General features: G+C 29.8%; 3 protein-coding genes across 6 annotated transcripts in view; 1 reads left to right on the top strand and 2 right to left on the bottom strand.

The window, feature by feature from the left end:
- BBS9 (Bardet-Biedl syndrome 9) overlaps positions 1–6,248 on the bottom strand; it is a 28,600-nt gene extending 22,352 nt beyond the window's left edge. For both annotated transcript variants that reach the window (XR_016192226.1, XM_089229939.1), the window contains exon 1: positions 6,035–6,248. The gene's annotated coding sequence lies outside the window, so the exon portion shown is untranslated. The remainder of the gene's footprint in view (positions 1–6,034) is intronic.
- A 137-nt stretch (positions 6,249–6,385) lies between these two features.
- LOC107166506 (uncharacterized) overlaps positions 6,386–23,968 on the bottom strand; it is a 32,663-nt gene continuing 15,080 nt past the window's right edge. For 2 of the 3 annotated variants that reach the window (XM_015515192.2, XM_089229937.1), the window contains 8 exons: positions 12,221–13,010; positions 11,712–12,152; positions 11,198–11,639; positions 10,917–11,105; positions 9,963–10,129; positions 9,200–9,292; positions 8,956–9,132; positions 6,386–7,338 (listed from right to left, as the gene is read on the bottom strand). In XM_015515192.2, the coding sequence (XP_015370678.2) occupies positions 7,297–7,338; positions 8,956–9,132; positions 9,200–9,292; positions 9,963–10,129; positions 10,917–11,105; positions 11,198–11,639; positions 11,712–12,152; positions 12,221–13,010 (2,341 nt within the window). In that variant the 3' untranslated portion in view covers positions 6,386–7,296. The remainder of the gene's footprint in view (positions 7,339–8,955; positions 9,133–9,199; positions 9,293–9,962; positions 10,130–10,916; positions 11,106–11,197; positions 11,640–11,711; positions 12,153–12,220; positions 13,011–23,968) is intronic. The other variant, XM_089229938.1, reaches the window with a different exon arrangement.
- Positions 13,311–21,077, top strand: LOC149055146 (uncharacterized). The gene is made up of 2 exons (XM_089229940.1): positions 13,311–13,999; positions 20,617–21,077. The coding sequence occupies exons 1-2, from the start codon at positions 13,668–13,670 to the stop codon at positions 20,783–20,785; spliced, it is 501 nt and encodes a 166-aa protein (XP_089086066.1). The 5' UTR covers positions 13,311–13,667; the 3' UTR covers positions 20,786–21,077.

A 23,968-nucleotide genomic window follows, 5' to 3' on the forward strand; every position in this document is an offset into this window, starting at 1 on the left:
ACCTATAAGCCTAACAAGTATTTAATCACACTCAAACTATATGCATAATTGCGATAAAAAAAATGACATGTTTTTAAGAATTTAATTATGATTAAAATATTATAATTTATAACAATACATAAAACGAACAATGCACAAACCCGCCAAAACGCCTTAATTACAATAATTCTTAATGTATACAAGTTTTATACACATAGGTGGGTGCATAAAATAAAACTCAATGTACAACCGTTGAAACCACGAACGACACTTGTACATACTTACATACAATATTATTTAAATACATAATAATATGAAGTCCCATCAGTTTATAAGCACCTCACACAAGCCTCCTCCCCCCCCCCACACAGTGTCTGAAATATTGTTGATTTTATTTTTATTTTTAATACTTTCTATAAATCCACAACATTATTTATTGTACTTATTGTAAGAAATATTTCTTTACAGATTGTACAATCAATACATTATAAAAACAAAAAATTTAAATAACAGTAATAATATTGTACAAAATAATAATACAAATATACAATATGTTTTAGATACACATCGAATGTTCCGTATGATGGTATTATTATAAATTCTTCGATCGCCTGATAATAATTATTAGAGCTTGAATGTATTAGGTGTAAAATGTATTCATTCCCGATGAATAAGTATGATGTAATATTATTATGGTAATCGGTAAGGTGTACCGGCACGATTAATTAGCAAACCTGCAGCGTTATAAATTAAAATTATATAGACTTTATAGTTTATATTGTCTACAAATATAGCGCACAGTAGCAATAAACTAATATCGTCATCACGCGATTAAAATATAATATTAGGTTATAGGTAATAATAGTCGTGCATGGATAAAATAAAGCCGTTAAGTATGTAATTATGACGCTTTAGTGTATAAATGTTACATGTTCAAATACAAAACTATATATTATGACCGCTATAACTCTAATTCATTAAGATAAGTCAAATTATTCACTAATTCGCAATCACCGTTCGGATGATCCAAAGAGCTGTGAGCTGCATAAACATATTATTATTACCTATTATTATAGGTAAAAGGTATAATAATAATTTGGCTATACGGCGCTATATATGTACCGCCGTCGGCTGTACTCTGATTTAGACTTAAAATGGCTATACGCCGACGCCACCTGCAACGATCGCCACATTGTTATAATATTAATTATTATATAATAATAGCATTATGACAAACAATCGTTGATGGCCCGATCGATTAATTGATGGGTATTTATTGTCACCTATATAGGTATTGGGTACTACACTACAGCTGATGCCCACAAATTCAAATAATAACTGCATCGACCAAAGCTATATAGTAATAACTAATAATATGTTTTAATAGAAACGCGTCATTGTGATATTGTATTGTGCCTCATCGCGATAAAATTCGTGCGTCAATGAATCATACTAAAACTATGATCCTACGTAGATATACCAGCTAAAAATATTTGATGCTTAAGAGGAAGTCGTAATATACACCCATAAAATATAATGTTCGTGGAAAACGGTGCAATAAACAACCACTCTGACTACAGTCACTGCACAGTTGTTCACAGTTGAGAGTTGACAAATCAAATTTATTACTACACGGAGACAATAGTAATTATTTCTGCATCTTTTACCGTTTTTATTTTTATATCATATAATAAATAAGTACCATATAAAAAGCTTATTTAAGTTTGAATAACATAAAAATATTGAATTAAAAAAAAAATCTGTAATCTCTTTTTTTTGTATTAATAATGTCAAAAAAATAAAAACGTTATGAAACAGCAAACTATACATTGTTTTCCTTACAGTAATACAGTGTGTAAATTTGAACTTATAACTATATTTAACTGTAAAAACAGTTGAAACGTTCATCTTAACTGAAACCGTTTTTCTACAAAATCTTTAACATAATATAGTCAGTGGCGTATTTTGGGTGATTTCTCGGGGAGTGTCAACGTTTATTGAACCTCACAAACAAAATGTTTAGTATTATTTACTAATGTAAAAAGACATTGAATTAATTTTTTAACAAATTAATATGTTAGGAATTGACAAGAAGTTTGACATTTGTTAATACTATAATTAACACTTATTAATAGTATACTATAAAATAAGTGACAACACTAATGTCCAATATATTAGGACTTTTTTTTAAATATCGGGGGGTGTCAAGACATGGAGGACACCCCCCCCCCCCCCAAAAAAAAAAAAAAAAAAAAAATACGCCACTGAATATAGTCATTGCTCGACCAACCAACAATGAAGCCGATCACGGTTATTATGTTATGAGTTGATATTTAACGTCAAATTTTCTCGAAATTCCATTAAAATTACCAGCATCCCTTAAAAATCGGTGGTGTGGCGTACTCTCAACAGTCAATATAAAGTTCATGGCACGCCAATTTATAATAATAATATACATAATGTATTTCATTTATCTATTTCATTTTGATTATTATTCACATTTCACATCATTACGATATTTATATTCATAGTATTAAATTTCCATTTATATTTTAAAAATACGGCTTTATACAGCAGTATTATAAAAATATGAATTTGATAATTGTTTCCTTTCTATTTATAGCTTTAATAATAGCTATTGTAGGTAGGTACTTCAAAATTGCAAATTCTTAAGATTCTCATGTAAAAAGTTTTAAATATAAATGGGAAAATACAATGTAGGTAACGTAAAAGAAATGCCGTTATCTATAATATAATCCGATGAAAAAAATTCAAAATGTAATTTAAGTTCTTAGACACATCTTATATCTACGACGTCATTTTTGTTTTTTTTTTTCTACGCGCCCCATCTTCAGATCATTAAGCGCATGTGGATCGTTCACCGTCTCTGAAACCAATTTGACTTTTAAATATTTAAATATAGATACCTACGTTTAGCTTCAAGTTTGTTTATTACAGTGAAACACTTGAACATCATCTGAAAAATCAACTCAATCATTTTTACACTATAACCGATACATAATCATCATGATTAATTCATGTTAAACTTACATTCCTACTCGTATTAGTTGGTAAAAACGTAAACAATAGTACCTACATATACAGAACTATTTTCTACCTACCAACCTACCTACTTAATATTACGAATATGGGTAGGTATGTTGTACCTTCTAATCGTCGGTTATTTATACCTATTACAACACTATTATAAGTACATATATTGTCTAGCAATCATGGAACAATTATAATGGATGATACCTATTTGCATTAAACACACATGACCGTTAAAAAGAACCGATGTAAAGAACACTTAACAAAAAAATAAAAAATCAGCCTATCAAAATAGTGATATATATATATATATATATATTGTGGCCAAGCCTGATCTTTCTTTAGTCCATAACCTCACTTCTGCAGACACTTCATGAGAAACAATGTTCTTTTATTTTTATTGTTTAAACTCGGCCAGTTTCCTAGCAACATAACGAGTGGGTGCATTGTTAACACCGTGCACAGGTTAGGTACCTATACCAGTAGCATCATTGGTTTTGAGCGAGAAAAACATTCCACCCCCAACCACACTTGTCATCGCTGATCATAGGGCTCGGAAGTTGATGCATTTTGCATTTTTTTTTTTTGAAACTTTTTAGACGATGCTCTCCTGGCTACAAATCTGTTTCATAAGCATGTGAATCTGAATAGGTAACTAATTTTTATTTTACATTTTTTGATGTTTATTACTTTTTAAGTCATTTTTTGACATTTTTAGGTCATTTTCCTAAATTTTAAGTCATTTTTACTGATTTCACACTAATTCATTTCTTATCGTTTCTTGTTGACCATTATGCCGATAACTTAAAACTTGGAAATTACCACAGGCTAAGATTAGTACCTATTCAATTTCATCTCGACGATTACATTTGTCGTTGTCAACAATTTCAAAGTTTTTAAATGGTGAAGAAGCTTCAAGTGAGTGTTTTCCGGATGATTTCAGTTCTGATGATTTGGTACATTTCAGATTTGCCCCAATCACTTAAGTGGACGTAGAGAAAAGTTTTTTTCCAATCATAAATATTTATTAACAGATAATGGACGTTCATTTACTTTCGATAACATAAAATATGCTCTATTTGTACAATGCAATGATTTTAATTTGTAAGCTTTGATAAATTTATCAAACAAATATTTTTTATTTTTTTATCTTCCTATTTTAAGGAAATTTTTGTCATTTTTATATCATATTTTTAATTCTATAGTAAAATAGAGTAAAATATTTTTAAAAAATGTATTTTTATTAATATAAAACTAATATTTGTAATTTTTAGGACATTTTTTGCCATTTTTAAGTCATATTCACATATTTTTAATGGCATTTTTTATTGTTTTTAAGGTCATCAACTTCCGAGCCCTAAGACCATAGAGTTTTGAAATTGTACATAACAATTAATATAATCACAATATACAAACTACAAATATACAATATGAGTACACATTTACAGTTATGAAATCCAAACAAATCCGTAGAATTCAATCAAAATAACAGATTTCCCTCCCCACTTCACCCTCAAGTTATGTTAAGGACAAAGGTATGAAGGTCAACCATTTTTCAGAATCGGGATTCTAGAATTTAATAGCAATCGAAAATGTCCATGAGGCATTTTGAGATTAGTACCTACCTAACATAAAACGATAAAACAAATAAAAATATTAAAACATTGCAATCATAGTCGCAAATAGAGGAGGGCTTAGGGGGTGTCAGCAACCCCAATTATAAAATTAGCTGCTTGTGTATCGATAACTTCTCCTAACAAAAAAAAAAACTAAAATGAGAAAATGCATAGCTTAAGCAAGTTCCTTTAGTGTTTTTTTTATGGAAATTGCGCCTATATGATTGTAACTAAATTTAATGTTAACTATAATATGTAGCTTAAGTTTAGATAAAAAATTGAAAACTAAAATTAATTGAGATGCAAATTTAAAAGATATCACCCACACTGTAAGAATTAAAAAAAAAAATTAAGATCGTTTTTTACATAATAAAAAGTAAATGAACCTACACGGCAGCTTTGTCTAGAGAATATTATGGTGAGCAACAATTTCGTCAGTTCTTTGCGCATGAGTAGAACAGCTCACCAGGATATAGGTTAACAATAGTATTGCTGGTCTAAACCCGTTGGTAGAATATCGTCACCAAACAGCAATGGGCATTAGTCGTCTTGGCGATGGTAGTCGATGCCAAGTTGGTAATAAGTTTATCGCAAATTAGGCCCTATTTTTTGTAAAATTTCGGACTGCACACATAATTTTACTGCTTTAAACAAAAATGTTATGCACTAGGTATTATCTTAGAAAAAGGAATGTATTGCATATATATGTATATAATAATTTAACAATACAATCAAATAAAACAACAAAATTCAAGAAATACTAATATTTTCTGCATATTATGTAATTTTTGTTTTGTAGACTGTAGTGCACACTTGTACAGTCGTGCCAGTCGTGGTGCACATAAAAATAGGGCCTGTCGCAAATACATGAAAACAATTTACTTTAGTTAATTCAACGTTTTCCGTTAAGATTTTTAATGTAAAATGTAATGGTTAGTTAAACATTTATGTAACTCAAAATATTGAAGTCAAAACGAAGAAAAATATTCTATCAACTAGTGTCAAATCAGTTGATTATCTTTTGTTCATTTCAGACATGGCACATATAGCAATAGTGCAACTCACAAATTTTAAATAATTACCAAACATTTTGTTAAAAATGCATTCTATAGATGGGTAATGCATAATGTTTTAGGTAATCACATATTTATTGTAAATTAAATTACCTATTAAATTTAATTATTTTTATTTAAAACTATTGTTCCATTTACATAGAATGAACTGAATGATTAAACAAAAAAAGTAATATAATATTAACTATTAATTCATTAGTTTAAATATTACAGTAATATATAAATATGATGCAGATACATATTATATAATAATTCAAGTTGTTTAAACTTGATTTAAACTTAAACTTTAAATTTAAACTTGATTATTTAAATTACCTGGAAAAAGTTCTGCCGTCACAATAGCTTATTAAACTAGTTTATATAGTAGGTAATATGTTAGTTATAATATTATCTTAAAAAGTTTTTAATAGTACACAAAAATATTTCAAATTCTGTATGGAAACACTACATTATGATTGATACCACATTGACATTGAATTACATTTCAAATATAAAATACAATTATTATTTAGTAACACTTACCTCACACAAATTGAGAGATAAAATAATTTGACTGCTACCACTTGCATAGTAGCACACACTAAATAACAAACAGGGTACATATCAAACCGTATACAAAACGTTACTAGGCAACAAATAATGACAACAAAACGGAAAAACACATGATTCTTAAAGTGTTCCAAAAAAAACATTTATTTATATTCCATTTTTTGTATTAATTTTTTACAATATAATTTTACACCATACTGTATGCATACAATTGTGTATCAAGATATGATTTTATCCACATTTTATATGTGATATTAGGGTTTTGAATTTAAATAATATTACAAACTCAGAAAACTGAATAAATAAAAAAAAAAAACATATAAATAATAAACAAAAAAACAAATCCTAGTAACTAATCAATAAGCTATATACAATACAATATTATAACAAGTAATGGAAACCATAATAGTTAGTACAAATAATTTAAATTTTTTTTTATATATATATATTTTAAGCAAGTGCATCATGTTCATGAGTAAATACAAAAAGAAAAACATGAGCCACAATAATTTGTCTCAATTTCACATTGAGAAAAAAAATTGTACTTGTATCAATTAAACAAAAAAACATACCATGGGTGGTTTAATTAACAGTCATTGACCCACGATACTTTGTGTATTTGAAATAAAACTTTATGATTCTAATACACACACACACGCACACACACTGACATACATACACACACAGATAAGCTAAGGGTGGAATTAGGAAATATTACGATGTATATTATATAATTTATATATATAAAAAAAAAAATAGTAATAATATATACACATACATCTTATAAAATATATATATATTATAACAATTTGTCAGTTCCTAATAAAGATTAATTTGATGTGTATAATTTACATACATAATATCATGCATTCATACACATATAGTGAATTGACTTAGATTCACACCAAGGGTATGTACTCTAGACCAAAGTCAATTATAAACAATGGTAGCCAGCTACTGTCTTCAAATTGTTTAGTTTAATCTTTAAGAGATCTTTTTTGGCACAAATGTCACTTGTAAAAATTAATTTAACCGCTACAGACTTCTGAATGATCATCCCAAGCATCAATCTATAAACAAAATAAAAATTCAAGATACCATTAAAAATATACATTCAATAATCTTTTTATATTTATATAGTTTTTAACTAATTGTTTCTTTATTATAAAATAATTTCTTCATTTCATCCTATTCAAAGAAGAATATCTGTTCAATGTTTTAATATCTGCTTTATGTCAGTAGTTAATAAACAACTGTGTACAATAAATAATATAATCACAAAACAATATTTTTAAAAGAACTGTAAGTGGGAAAAAATTAGAGGAGAAGGACTAATGTTTAAATATAGTTTTAAACGTTCCATTCATTTTATGTAAAATGTCTGATGTATAATATGTAGGGTGGTCAGATGCCCAGTGTTGTACGGGAAAGTGTTGTATTTCAAAAGCATGTCCTGTTGTTCCCGCATTAACTTCTGGGAAGCTAAATTGTCCTGGTTTTTTAAAGAAATATGTCTATTTTTATGCATAGAGTAATATATAAAGGAAATAACACCAGATTAAAAATAAAATTTTTATCTATTTGTATTAAATATCAATAAATATAATATCATGCATTTATAGAATACTATTGTTTTTGCTATATTATGATAAACAATTTATATGTATATTATTTGCCTATAGATATATGACTTCACTCATATGAAATATTTATAATTTTTAAGTCGATTATAGCCCAGCATTTCATGATTTTCTGATGGAAAATAAGACACTTTCAAAACATATTCATCAGAAAAAAAATTGCCTTTAAATTATTAATGGACGATAGATAGCAATAATAAACACTAAAAATATTTATAATTCGTAAAATTGTGATCAAATGACCAAAAAAGATTATTTTATTATTCTTTTTAAATTACACTATTAAGTAATAAGTAAGACATTAAATATTTAGACATTTTATTCAAAATAGATGTTAGTGTAATTTCGTTTTTATATCTGGCTACTCTTAGTATATTTAATGTACAAATAGTGAATGTTTAAACATACTAATACCTATTTTAATCAAACAAAAATATCCAGCCCAAAAACACATAATATGTTAAAACTAAAGAAATACAGAACTTTTAATGTTAGAAATTATGTACATACATAAATCATACATAACTAGAGCCAAGACTAATGAGGGTTTAATTTATACTCATATAAAAATCAATCGATATTTTCAGAATACATTTTTTTTTTTTTTAATTTAATTTATAAATGCATTTTTTTTATATATTTCAACGTTCTTGTGGCATAATTTGTATTTAAAAATAAAATTGAAATATTATCTTGTTTTCCTATAATTACCAAATTCCGGTGTTATAGTAAAAAATTTATTTTTATGATTTTGTGTATCTTCTTAAATAAATTTAGTTGATTGTAATCAAATATTATCATGATAACATTACATGATCAGTAATTAAAAAACTAAACTATTTGTGCAAAACTTAGAACACCAAGCACATAGGATAAATCACTACCAAATTCTAATTTGGCCTGAAATGATTAACCACAGAGGTGATACTAATGAAAATTAATAAAAGAAATATTTGATAACAATTGACTAACTTTATTAAGGAAGATAAAAAAAAAATGTACGATAGATTTTATTAAAAACTATAAGTTAAGTTTAATATCACATACTTGACATTCTTTGCTGCAGTACCATTGATTGCCACATCCAGCACAAACAAATTGTGCAGGTTTTTGCATACAACCTTGACACTGTGGAGCACTAGATGGAGAGTTTGCATTCATAACATCTTGTCCTTCATCAATAACCAATCTATCAGAAGCATCTTCATCATCTAACTGAACAGGCTAAAAACAAAAAAAAATAATTTAACAACAATAATTTAAATACTTTAGAGGAGGTTAAAAATCTTACTGGTATATTTGACGAACAACTTGGTTTTGGTTGAAAAGTTGAAGACATTGACGTACTCTGAACTGGTGTAATAGTTATTTCATTACGAGATTGCTAAAATATAAAAAGTTTAATTAGCATATTTACTTTTGATCACAACATAAATGTGTACAACAAGCTTTTGTGAATGTTCAGTATAAGTCATAAAATTAAATGTTTTTAATTTGTAAAACATCTATAATCTTTTGATTTATTAATCCCAACCTCACTTTTTTATAGTTAATATCTATTCTTCTTATTTGATTATATATAAAATACAGTAAGGAAGATAATATTAGTTGTATAATTTTCAATATTTTATTTGACTTTAATAGGAAGCTGAGCTCCAAAATTTTTATCGTAGTATTTTTGTAAATAATCATATCTAGGTCATAGTTAAGAAGTTATGTTTAGTATTTTCTGATAAAATGAGAAAAAAATTATTTATCAAGCATAGAAAAACATTGAATAAAATAATGTCAGCATGTTAGTTTTAACTGCGTCAGTTTTGTAATTAGAATAAATTTATGTATCATAATTATTTTTAAATTGAAACCACAAATAAGTACTGATGTGCATCTCCTAAAATCCTAATAATCAATATAAAAGACTTAAAGACCTCATCTAAATGTTATGGTAAGAATGTAATGAAACTTATAAAATAGTAAAAGAAAAAAAAAAGTTTATGCTGTTGTAAGATATCTGTAAGTAACGAGTTCAATGAATAAATTAAATTAGTATTTACCGCATTGGAAGACACAACAGTAGCTGCAGGTGCTTGACGTTTTCCTCTGCTTTGCTTGCAACGTTCTGGTGCAGTTAAGAGTCTTGCTAATGTAGGCGAATAATTGGTTGGAGGGTGTGACATACTAAGTGGTAAATGATGTGTGCCGGCGCCTTTAGTTAAAATTCCTATAATAGTAAATTTATTATTATTATTTACCAACAAAAATACATCAAATTAAGAGGACATTATGTGTTATATTAATCTTACAAGTGTGTAACATAGCAAATTTTACGTACAGCAGCATCTTGTTTAGATCTGTTAGTTTAAAAACTAGAGTAAATATTGACCTTTTAAAAAGTTTAAAGGTAAGAGTATTATATAAAAATGACTTCATGGGTTTTTTATTAAATTTTAATTTTGAAGCAAATTAAGTGTTTTTAAATTTAAAATTGTTTGTAGGCACATCATAAAATACTTGAGCTAAACGTGATCTGCTGAGTGTAAAATTTGCTACGTTGCGTATAACGGAGACAAATTATGCAGATATAATGTCCTCTTAATAGGCACATAAAACCTAAAAAACAATAATGAATGATGTTCTTTTTACTTTTTAAATATATTTCAATCTACTAAGCCAAAACTCATTCAGGTATTACCTATATAATTTCTTGAACCTTCTAATTTATTTAAGAAAATCACCTTTATTAATTTACCAAGGTTTATGTTCTAAATCCAACAATATAGGCACATATATTTATTATTTATGTTATAAAATTAAAAACTATTTTTTTGTTTAGTTAATGACTAATATTGCTTTAAACATTCTTACATACTCAATTGTATTGTTTATGATTGGCCATTATTAAAATTTATCTGTCCCGAGATTATGTATTATCAATATTGTGATAGGTCAAAAAAGTCATTCTTAACAACAATATTTTTTGGTTAATAATTCTTAATGATAAAAATTACCATGCAATAGGGATGTTGGCTGTGGTTGTTGTTGGATTTGTTGTTGTTGTTGGTGCTGCTGCTGCTGCTGCATTGGCTGCGAGACTGGATGCAATGTAACTTCTGGAAAAGCAGGGACATCTTTAAAACGATTATGTTCAGACCCATGTTCCATAACATTGTTTGGAACTCCATGGGTGTTTGTGATAGCTGAACAAAACACAATAGTATTTTAAATATTCAAATTCTGATAAAATGATATAAATAATAAATAAATTATCAACCCATTATATTAAACTTACTATTTTTAAAATTTCCATCACTGGCATGGTGAAGTGGATTACCAAAACCCATAGGATTTGGATAACGTAATGGAGCTGAAGATGTTGGTACTGAAAAATCATTGGTTGTCACTTTCCGACGGCCTCTTTTAGTCACAGCAGTTTCAGGATTTTTTGATCGATGATCAGCAATAATTAGCTTAACATCTAATATAGGACCTTGACGACCTTCTTTGTGATTATTGGCTGCAGAAGGCTTAGGCAATATTGGTCTTTGAACACGGTTGGTGCGGTTTACCCTATCTGACACTATCCATTCATTGGATTGAGCATTAGATGATGACGCAATTGGCGTGATACTATTACTAGATGATGAAGGAGCATAAATATTCTGATCATAACTATTAATTGTAGACTTTTCAAGTTGACTATCACCACGATTCTCAATAATATCTAAGATATTCTGTTAAAAAAAAAAAAAATCAATAATTTATTAATAAAATATTAATAAAATATATTAAATTGTTTATAATACCTTTTCACTAAGTATATGTTCGGGCTGGCTTAAATTAATTTGAAACATTTCTGGTAAATTCCAGTCTTTGCTGTTGTCTGTCTTAATAGCATCAAGTTCTTTTAATTTTATCATTAATCGTTCAATTATTTCTTCTTTAAGTTTTTGTAACCTGATCAAAGTCACTAACTCGTCACGTTTAGTCTGTGCTATTTCCGTGATTACTTTTATTTCATTTTGTATTTTCTCTACATTTCTATTTAATTCAACTTCATTTTTACCACTTGACTGTACAATATTTTTTATCAACCGTTCACGAGTGTCATCTTTTAATAAAGGATGGTCTTCATCAGATCGTAACTTTTTAGTTTTGGGTAAATCATTATCACTACTTGCTCCACTTACAACACTAAGCTCATCGTGACTAGCAGCAGACCTCTTGCGTGCAATTGGCTCATCTATCTGAAAAAGACATAATAATGAAGAAAAATTACATATAGGAAATAATGAAATTTACATCTAATAAATACCTGCTTAGGTGAGAGTGTATCTGTACTAATTTCACTTGACATGTCCTCTTCTTCAAGAACTTTACGACTGACTTTTTCAGATTTAATGGGTTTATCGTCTTCTTTAAGTTTTACCTCTCCATTCACTGGATTTGCCTCTTCTACACTCTTTTTCAATACCTCATTACTAGTTGTGATAACTTCATCTTCGTGATTTGCATTTCCATTCAAAAGTTTTTCAATTTCTTGAGTTTTGACGTCTTCAGTGACTTCTGGTTCGTCAACTTCTAAAATTTCTTTCTTAATAACTACACCTTCAACAGTTTGATCTTCAGTTTCATCTATCTCCATAGGCTTTACTTCTTCATCATTTTCTTCATTTATCATAGGATCATTATCATTAGTTGTAGAAGTTTCATCATTAACGGTTTCTACAGATTTTTGTTCCTCAGATACCCCATTTTTCACTATTTTATCAGTACTTTTGGATAAAGGGTCAGTCTTGTTTTCTGGCTCTTTTTCTTTTTTATCCTTTTCTTTTTCAGCTTTTTCATCTTCATTATCTTCTTCGTCGTTTTCTTCTTCTTCTTTTTTAATTACAAGTTGAGTGGCTTCATCAGTTTCAATAGTGTTGTCTATGGTAGTTCCATTTAACTTTTTGTGACTATCGCCATTTACTTTAGTTGTAGTTTCCAAATCATCTGTCTTTGTATCTGAAGGACTAGTGTCGACAGACATTTCGCTGTTCGCACAATCATCTGCCGGGATCGGCATGCGGCTAATTTGCATCTCGTGTTCTATCGTGAAATATCTGAAAAAATAAATTTTATTGATCATCAAACCGCTTAGGCAAAACTACAATACACAACTAGAAAATAATTTAGGCCATCACTTCAAGAACCTTATCTCCAAATAAACAATTTTAAGATAAAAAGATCTTTAATGACATAATTTATCTCAATCGGACACTCACAACGAATGGTATGTAGTATATTAATCAGTGGCCAATTACGTGTTTTACTATACAACTTATGTACCTACAGAGTCGTTATTAAATATTTTCTTATCTAAAAAATTATAGCAAACTCACAGCTTAACGACCATAGTATAATATGTAGGAAAATGGTGAGTAGGTATGCGCGAACCGAACAAGAACTGTTTATCGAGTTCAAAGAATAACATGGCAGTGTTGTAGGGGCGGACAGGGCAGAACTACTACTGAGGAGCATATTGTTATACCCATTAAAACTACTGCTAGTGGACAAAAGTAAAACGAAGCCCGGCGGTGTAGACGAGACGGCTTGGCGTTCCGCGTCGGTCGGTGGAACCTGCAGCTACCGACAGTCCGAAATCCTCCTGGAAATCCTTCTACAGACGTTTTCGGCGAGAGGCCCCTCCTGTGTGAACCGGACGACAATCCGACGGGGACATTCGAGCCGGTCTCGGCGGTGGAAAATTCAATACTAAAATGCCGCGGACGACGTACGGGAAATGCGAACAACAGATATCGAACCAAAGGGCTCTCGATTTAGCTGATTGGGCCGGACACACTTTCGAGTACCTACTCCACGCACACGGCGAGAGCGTAATGAATTCATCGGTGCGGTCCAGTTTCCCATTCGACTCGCACAGTTCGTTTACCTCGGCGGCGGTGGCGGAGGCGGCGGCGTGCGCGCGCGGTTTGTCCTACTTAGACGCCGTCGTCGCCGTCGCTGCAACGACAAACAGCAGCGGCTGCAGTCGTCACGGCCGCACGCGCGAAAATAAAAGCGGCAAGCGAACGGCACCACGACGGCATGGGTAGTAATAATAATAATAATAATAATAATAATAATAAAAATAATAACAATAACAATAACTAACAATAACAATAACAACAAAATAATACCAAAAATATGGTAACATACGTACCACACGCGCACGAAACACGGTTATCAAAATTCACGACACATGGGACGACGTGGGTCATGGGTAGACTGTTAATAACCGTTACGCGGACGGGGATACGCGATTTCTGACACGACGACAACTTACTGAGACGGCGAAATGCCGATTGAGGAATGAAACAGTAAAAAAAGAAAAGAAAATCGCATAAACAATAACGGCGACGGAAACGGCACCCTACGCGGGAGCGGACACGACGACACGAACGATCCGATTGGTCCGAAGGAATCGCGCACACAGCGAACGAAACGTAGGGACGGCGCGTAGCGGCGGCGGCGGTTCAAGGCTAACGACGAGTGAGCGCCGAGCGGAGGTGACGGACAGCCGCGACCACCGATAGAGAGACGGGACTCGCAACCGCGCGCGCGCTATAGATGCTCGACGGAGCGAGCGAGACGGCGGCTGTGCCGGTGCGACTGAGAGAGCGAAGCGATCGTCGGCACTCGGCGGTCCGACGGACGAACGGACGACCGAGCGAAACGGATACCGCGCGCGCGGCAACAGGCTTGCAAACGTCGCGGCCTCACATTACCGTGCCGGGCGGAGTCACGACAGTTTTCACGGCGGACTATGTTATGGTAGTAATAATAAAAATATTACACCTATATGGGTCGAGGCCTTTGCCGGTTCTTAATGTTCTTATTCCGCGGAGCAAAGTCCGCCGTTTGACGATGTTCGTACTCCGTTCGTACTCCGCTAATTATATTGCGATGTATAATTATAACGTTATGCTACGATAGAATAAAAACCGTTTTTGTTAGGGGCTCACCGGTCGCGCCCCCCTAATTCGTGGAGTTGGGACTTGCCGACTCTGCGGACAGCGAGTTCCGCGAGGGAAACTACGGACGAATTCAAAAACGAAAAATACTTAGAGAAATTCGTTGGAAATGCGCGCAGTGTCGAGCCGACTTCGTTTGAAGTGATTGAATGAAAATCATATCAATATGCTTTTCTCCAATGCTTTTTGTGATAGATCGAGGTTTGAGTCATCGCTGTCGTGATATATAGCGGCAGAGCTGACTCTGATCGCGCACAACGCAAACACAATAATACATTTCTTAATATTGTGTTTTTTGTTTTGTGCGCATCGTTCGGCAGCCACGGGCGCGATTTTCAACGAAATGCAGTTCGGTAGGACGACGCGCCGCGTGTGTGCGCGCGTGCGGTTGCGACGAAGGGCAAAGCAAGGACGTTGCCGGGACAGTCGTCGTCCGAGGCAGACGCGCAAAAACATTTTTACCCAACGACGCCGCCGCAACCACCGCGCCGGCGGAGCGGTCCGCTTGACCTTGAGCGAGACCTGCTGCACTGCGCATATTATTAAAACATATACCTATTATAGCATACGCGTAAATAACGCATAGGCACATACCACATGCCACGGAGACGTAGTCGTCGGCCACGTCGGTGGTATATTATAATATTTAGTGGGTATTGGTGGACGGCGCCGACGGTGATGGTAGGGTGGAGGTATACCACAGCAAAAATGTATAGGTAGTTGGGTATATTTTTTTATTATTTTAGAAAACCATATAATATTTTATGCTGATTATACTTGACGTTATTTTATTGAATTTTATTCTTTTTGTACGAGATACTATCGAGGAATCGGCGAACATATAGGTGCAATGGGGCGAATGTAAGTTCCTACACCAGGGATGGCGAACCTTTTGATAAGTGCGTGTCAAATCAAAATGTTTGGTTTGATTTTATTTGCCTCGAGTGTCAGAAGCTTTCAGGCCTTGTTTTTGCTTAAAAAATAATTCAATTAAACATAGAAACATCATTTTATTTGTTGTTAAGTATATAATATACGAGTATTTAAACTTAACAGCATTTACTATTAACTATTACATATTAATATAAACACGTAATTTTTTTAATTACGAAAATTAGTTTTTAATGAAAATCTGTTGCTGCATTTTTCCAGCTAGGATTATGATTTAGAGATTTTAATTGAATACATGCTGCACTAATATCTGCGATTTTTTACGATGTATTACAATAACAATAGTTCAAGTTAATTTCAAATTATCAGTAATTTTTTTGGAAGAGAAGCAAAAATTATAAATTATATTTAAATTGACGTGTCAGTGAAATAATGCATGCATGAGTGTCACAGAGTGACACGCGTGACATTGGTTCACGGGTTCACCATCCCTGTCCTACACGATAGAATAAGGTACATATTATGTAAGTTCCTACACTACGTATATTATAAGTTACCAATCTAATATCAGTTATATCATATTATAATACTGTCATACATTTTAACCCTTTATTCTATTTCTATATAATTTATAATTCTTTATAATATTTAATAATTTACCTATAATAAAATATATTACAATTTAATAATTTTAAAAATAATAATTTTAATACAATAACCCTATTATGTTCTTACAATTATGAATTATTATTATATAGAATGCATTACTTATATTTTATATAAAATAAAGGGTTAAAATGTATGATAGTATTTCGTAGACGTAGATTGATAACTTATAATATACGTAGTGTAGGAACTTACACATCACATATGTAGGAATTAACGTATGTAATTGTCTACCTGTTACTCTCGTGTAGGAACTTACGATTCCCCTCCCCATGTACACCAATACGCATACGATTATCATAATATTATAATACGTCACGAAGTCACCCTTGCCACACACCACACACTGTATCGCATGTGGCTTACCCGGTTTCCTCGCCTCCTATACCGATTTAGAAAATTATGTTATTGTTACAGTAGGTATTCGATCATTCCGTAAATAATATGTATACAATTATTTAAATGTATAGTTGTGAAATAAATTATTATTGTTTTTTTGTTTCGAAGACGAAATCTTAGTGTAAAGAGTTGCATAATGATTATTGGATTATTCAATAATGCCGTCGTCGGCACCCCTCGTTCTGAGTGTTCTGACTATGTATCGTTTACCCACCCGTTTTTGCGAAATAATTATATAAACCACTCGTCAGTCGTCACTCAACACCATTTTTTTTTTTATATATGTATATATCTGTTAATGTTAAATAGGCACCTACTACCTATTACCTACCAATAATATTGTAAGATATAACAAACGCATGCGTCCTTATTCCAAGTATATAATAATATGCGTCTCAAAGTGCGAAGTGAAAGGGATGGCAATGGCTTGTCTTATATATGAATGGACCGTAACCAACTCATTTTCTACAAACAAAAAATATAGAATTGTTTCGAACAAACACGATCTATGTATATACACAATAATATTGTATATTCTTAACAATAATGTAACTACCCCCTTCTGAGTTTTGAATAATTTATTGTTAACCTTTCTTATGCTATTTCGAACCATATATTTTAATCAAAATGTTGGGTTTTATGTAAACGTATTTGAGACAAAGATTAAAAACACATTAATTTGAGCATCTATATACACATCTATGTATGCCCGCGACGGCGCACGGAGTTGTTGTAAAAAAACTATGGCTTGTATAGGTATATTAAATGACCACACGCCACTTCATAACTATTGACAATTACATATATTTATCTTTACCTATATCACACAATGTCACTTTGATAAAAATATATTGACGAACCACCTCTCTCGGGTCAACTATAGTACATGCGCAAATTGCGAACGCGTTGTTTAAAATTGTTGACAGCGGATATTCCTGCACGTGTCGTGGTCTCTTAACTTCTATATAGCACACTCATTCTTAGTATTCCTATATTATTATACTACAGGAATTTTATCTGGCTCGTAGACAAGACATTTTTATTTTTAATTATTAAATATTTTTATGGAAGATTAAATGAGATTTTTGTTTTACTTTTTTTGGGTTTAACCAATAGGTAGGAAGTATAGGTATTACATATGATGGCCCCTAAACCCTTCTTGAATTTCTAATGTGACCTTTAAAAAATATTAATTGATGACCCTCCCCGTCATACTATAATATTGTTGTCCAACAAATATGTTATAAGATTTAAGAATGTTTTCTATATTTTTATCATAAATGAATAATATATTATCCTATAGAGTATAAACCCTATTAGACCTTAAAGATATTACCTACCTAAGCATTGTTTTATTCAATTATATAGGTATTTATAAATAGTAACTTATTATTTTTTCCTCCGTTATAATTAGTTGTAGTGCTAATATTCAAATATTATTATAATGCGTAAAGACCTATAATTTATAAATTTATACATCCGGCTTCTTCATTATACTCAAAATCAATATCACACACATATACTTGGTTACAAATATGGTCATCAGTTAGTCGACAGTTACACCTGATTTTGCAACTTTTGATAGATCTATAATCTCTGTTATCCTATCTTATCCATGGTTTCACAAAAAACCCCGAGCTAAGTCCCATATCGTTTGTTTTCTAATCTTAGATTATAAGACACAATTTACTTCCTGCTCATGCCTTTTAAATTTTTTTAAATAATTCTCTAACTTTGACTTTACCCACTTTTCGCTAATCACCCATGACCCATCACTTTTTTATCCCTGTATACAATTATTTCAATTCCTACATCGTAACAATATCATCTCAGTTGATCTATTTTAAATTCCTTTTTTAGACCCATTATTATTAATAAATTAAATTATTTTGAAAATGCAGGATTCTGAATTTGATTTTAATGTGATTACATTTTTTTTTTCATTATTTGCTATACTGTATATTGTTTGTAACGACTGTTCTTTTTATTTTGTTTTTTTTTCTCTTGTTTTTATTTTTTACTCATTTATATTTTATACAATTATTGTAATAGTTGAGCTGTAATAATTTAATTATTGGTAGATAACAAAAATATATATACACCATATAAATTACTATTAAATAGTTTGTTTTTAATAAATGGTATTTTTGCACAGAATAAAACAATATATTCATTCATTGACCCGACCGAATTATTATATGAGTACATTTTTTTAAATAATTTGCTTATAAATATTTTTAATACCAAGTATTTGTGTATATACTATATAGATATTGTACTGCCCAACTCATCCCTGGACTTATATTAGTCTAATAAACATACCTAGTTAATGAGTTATGTTTCTTACCTGCATTACATTTGACTATTTAATTAAACACCTGCAATATTATATAAAATAGCTATAATTAAATTTCATTTTCATTTTACATTATACAAATAAGAAGAAAGTTTTAGTATACATTTTAAAATTAATATCTTTGTATCCAATGCAATGATCATAGTACATTTAAATTTATTTATAAATGGATAAAATCATAAATTAGTTATTAATTGGACTTTATATTATTAAGTCAGATAGTGTAAGCCAAGGCCACAAACAAATGGTATTGATAGGTACGTTTGTTTTAGTTTCTATAATGGTTTACATTATTATATAATTTTTCATCTATACATTTCGTTATTCTCAAACTCATTCCGTAGTAGGATAAGTATGGGACATGAGCCCTCTGGACTCGGACCCACTTTAAAACCTGTGGCACCGATTGTACTACGCAATCCGCACCGGTTGCAGATGGACCTCAGATACATGCTCTACATTTTAAAATTAATTTGATATGTTATACCTGTATACCGGTATATTATTTACGCATTTACTTCAGCGTTTATTTTAAATATTAGGTCCCTAGACTTAAATAAAATGAAATTATAAACCGATATAATTCAACCCAACGTGTTATGGCCCTTTTATGAAAATTTGTACGTGAATATGATACAAGATAATAAATAATATTAGAGATAACATTATGTAGAAACCATAGGTGTAACCATCATCCAGGACATTATCACAGGGGTCGGCATATTAAGGCCCTCATTGTAATTTTATGTGGCCGCAAGTAAAATTTATAATTTCTATAAAAATAACAAACTAAAATAGTATGAACTATATAGTAGAAACCACATATTAAAATGTTGTCTATTTATAGATACCTTGTTAGATTAATAAACCTAATAGTTATGAACTTAATATACATTTTTGTTTAAAATAAAGTGATGTATATTCAAATTGTGGCCCCTGAAAATGTTTACATTTAATCTTTGGTTCTAGAAATCAAAAATATGCCATGGAAACTGAAACTAAATGGATTTTTATCATCATTGTTGTGATACATGTCTTGAGTAGGTAAATAATATAAACAGTATTTATTATGAATATATTTTAGAATGAGATTTATATTATAAAGAATTATCAAAATAGTCCATGCGAGTTAGTATTTTAAACAGTCATCATCATTATTTCAAAGATTTGCCCACGTTATGTTGTACCGCATTCACCCAATGGAAAATTTTAAAATACAGGTACAATGTATACCGACCACTTATAAAGTTATAACTATAGGATTTTGTGATTTTAACTTGATGGCCTTGTGTGTACAAATATACAGTGCAATATGTATAAATTTGTGCCCTAGCTATAGTCTGTAATGGTTTCACGTTTTTATTTTATTTTTTTTTTGTTTAGCGAAATTGGACTTTCGTCTCAGTTTGTTCAAGGCTCTAAAGTCAAAAGGTGCCACATGGTATTTAACACCAGCTATACTACAGAAAATGTACTAGTGCGGAAACACCGTAAGGTTGCAAAATGCCAAAAGACGACGCTAGTCGCTCTGGGCTTGGCCTTCATCGTTTGACCTCGTAAATGATTATTTTTGCATTGCTCTTTTAATGCATCTTAGAGGTCTAGTACGATGCAGCTTCAACTATCATGTTGCGTGCATTTCATTAATTATTATTTATTGATTATTGTAAATTTTATATTAAGACCACACATAGATCAACTAGATAGTAGATAGTATTTATCACAATGCTAAAACAATTGTAAAATTTAAATAATATTTCAAAAAAAAATATCCCCATTCTTCATCTTTAAAAATGTTAGGTTGAAGCAAAATTACATGAATTTACATCATAGATCGTCCAATAAATTCATAATAATAATATTAAAATACGAAGATTGAGTCTATTAGTAAATTAATTTATTATTGATTTTAAATTTTAAAGTAAATGCACATTGATAGATAGAAAACAATTGTCGCATACAATTATATATGTATATACTATATTATGTAATAATTACCATATTTATGTACTAATTTATTGTAGAACTATATCTATATATTATGCATACTAATATTATATATTATAAAACGTATTAGTTAAATATTATCGTTTATTGAGGATGTCCGATGATTGCATACTATTTTAAAGTGGAGATTATATAAGCCAGCTGCAAAACAACAACCCTATAGGTACCACGGTAAAATAGTAAATCTTCGAGCAACACACACTCATAAATACAGAATATTTACTTGGTGTTTAAATATGCAAATAAAAGCTACGTATAGGAACACAACTAATAATACTATACACGAACAGCATTGTTAAAAATATTTAATTTTAAATATTATACAGGCTTGCATGTTGCATCCAAAGGTAACATGCAGTGCAATAAACAATATACCTATAGCTCAGACAGAAATACGAAAAAGAAATATAGTAGGTAAGTTTAAGTATCTATATTATATTATGTACCTTATAAAATATATAATTTTTAAATCTTAATAAACCAATTGAAATAAAAAATGATATACTTATACCTAAGTACTAAAATTTAATTTTACATTATTTATTAGTTTGAGATGATAGGCCATATAGGTACAAAATTAACATAATAATTTGATACAGGTATCTACTTACCTACATATAGGTATATTATGTTGTGAAAATAAAATTGAGAAAATAGTATTAATGTTCTAACTTTTTTGCAATAATACCAACAAAATAATAAATATACACGTGTATCTATTGCTAACTGGATAGTAAGACAGGCCATAACTAACTTATCTGCCTTTAACATATATCATGATTTATTAATGAGTAATATGACACACTTTATTGTTAAAATATTAAAACATATTATTATGAACCATTTTAAGTACAATAAACTAAAATACAAACCAATTAAGCTTTAAATACATAAGACATGTTAATAAGCTTCAAAAATATAAACGGTGCTCTTAAAATTGACATTTGAATAAGTATTGGTCAAAATCTGACATCATTGTATATTTTTATACCAAAATGAATGATTAACACAGCTATTTTCAAGGAAAAAAAACATAACACAAGGTCCTTTATCCCCCCTTCCTTAAAGTTCCACAAATCAATGTTTAGTAAAAATATCAATTTAAATTTTAAAATACTTAACTATTTTTGGAATGTTTGGATATAATTGTATTATAATATAACAACTAATATTAATATTACGTGTAAAATAGATTAAATACTATACTTGGATGTATATTGTAATATTAAAATCAATTCCTTGCAGACTTGCAGTCCGTATTGTATAGATAATTTTCCCTCAGTTGTAATCCCTTTTATCATTTTTTTTTTTGTTTCTCGCTTCTAAATCGTAGTGTCCTTGCTCCAATTACAAAGAAAAGTCATATTGTAAATACATATTTATCATAATAGATATGACCGTTATACATGTTTTAATAATCTTATGGTTTGACATTATATTGTAACATTGTCTGTAAAATTATCATTAAAGTAAATTATTATGACTGTACACCATTGTGAAGTATATAATAAGTACCTACTTTAGATTATATAGGAATTGATTACACGGTGTGAACTCGTAATGTTATTATACTTGTTTTTAACAATTTCAATATCGTAAAATAATATTATTTATATTTAAAATTATCGTAAATAAATTATTTTAAAAGTATCAAATAGTATTGGAAATTAACCAATATTTATGTACATCATATTTATATGAAATTAGAATTATAAAATCGGTTGGGACTAAAATGCAATTTTTTGTTTTCATGTGTACCTATATACAAGTACATGTTGTATAATATTTTTTCGTATGTATTATTAAAGAGTTTTATTTTTTGTAATATTGTTATTCATTTTTTCAGTTTATTTGATTATAAAAAGCCACAATTTAAGTAATTTAACTTTGATGAATTAATTGAACATTATGTAAGTACCTATAGCTCTTAATTATAAAATAATTTTTATAATCATATAAAGTAGGTAATTAGTAAGTACTATACATATTTTGTTGAAATTTAGCATAATATGGGATCATCGGTTAGAAAATAATATAAAGATTTTAATTTTAAAAATAATACCTATATTCATTTAAATAATAATAGATCATTGTAAAGATACGAAAAAAGATTCTGAAGGGAACTACATTTGCAGCTGACAGGCTTATTACATTACATTCAACAGTTTTCTACAGATATCCGAAGGTTTTCTTTGCAGTTATAGAAATTATTAAGAAAATAAAAAAACTTCATTTTTAAAGCTATCATTTTGACTTGGAATTTGATCTTTAAAGGTTAACATTTGTTTTTTTTTTTTTTTAATTATTTTTATAAATCTATTATCAGAAAAAGTAATTGAAAATTAACTAAATATAAAACCTATATTATTATTATCACATTCCTAAACTTAATGTTGGATTTTGACCTGCAGAGTCGGCACCTATTGTTCACAAATGATTGGAGTTCACCGTATTATAACTTTTTATGATTTTTCCACAGTAACTGCAGTAAATGACTAATATAAATACATTTTAAAGAATGTGCATTAAATCATAAAAAAACTCTTTTTAATTAAAATAGAAAATTAAGATTTTTCACTCTGCACAGAAAAATTACTTATAATACTGTGGTATCAAATTTAATACATTTTAAATGTTTAGATATTTTTTTGGTATTAAAATAAATTTAGTTTAAAAAAACAAAACAAACACAAAAACATTACATATTGACAGAATAAATAAAAAAAAT

Source organism: Diuraphis noxia, unplaced genomic scaffold, assembly GCF_037042655.1.
Source record: "Diuraphis noxia isolate RWA-SAM2 unplaced genomic scaffold, SU_Dnox_SAM2 contig0005, whole genome shotgun sequence".
NCBI classification, from domain to species: domain Eukaryota; kingdom Metazoa; phylum Arthropoda; class Insecta; order Hemiptera; family Aphididae; genus Diuraphis; species Diuraphis noxia.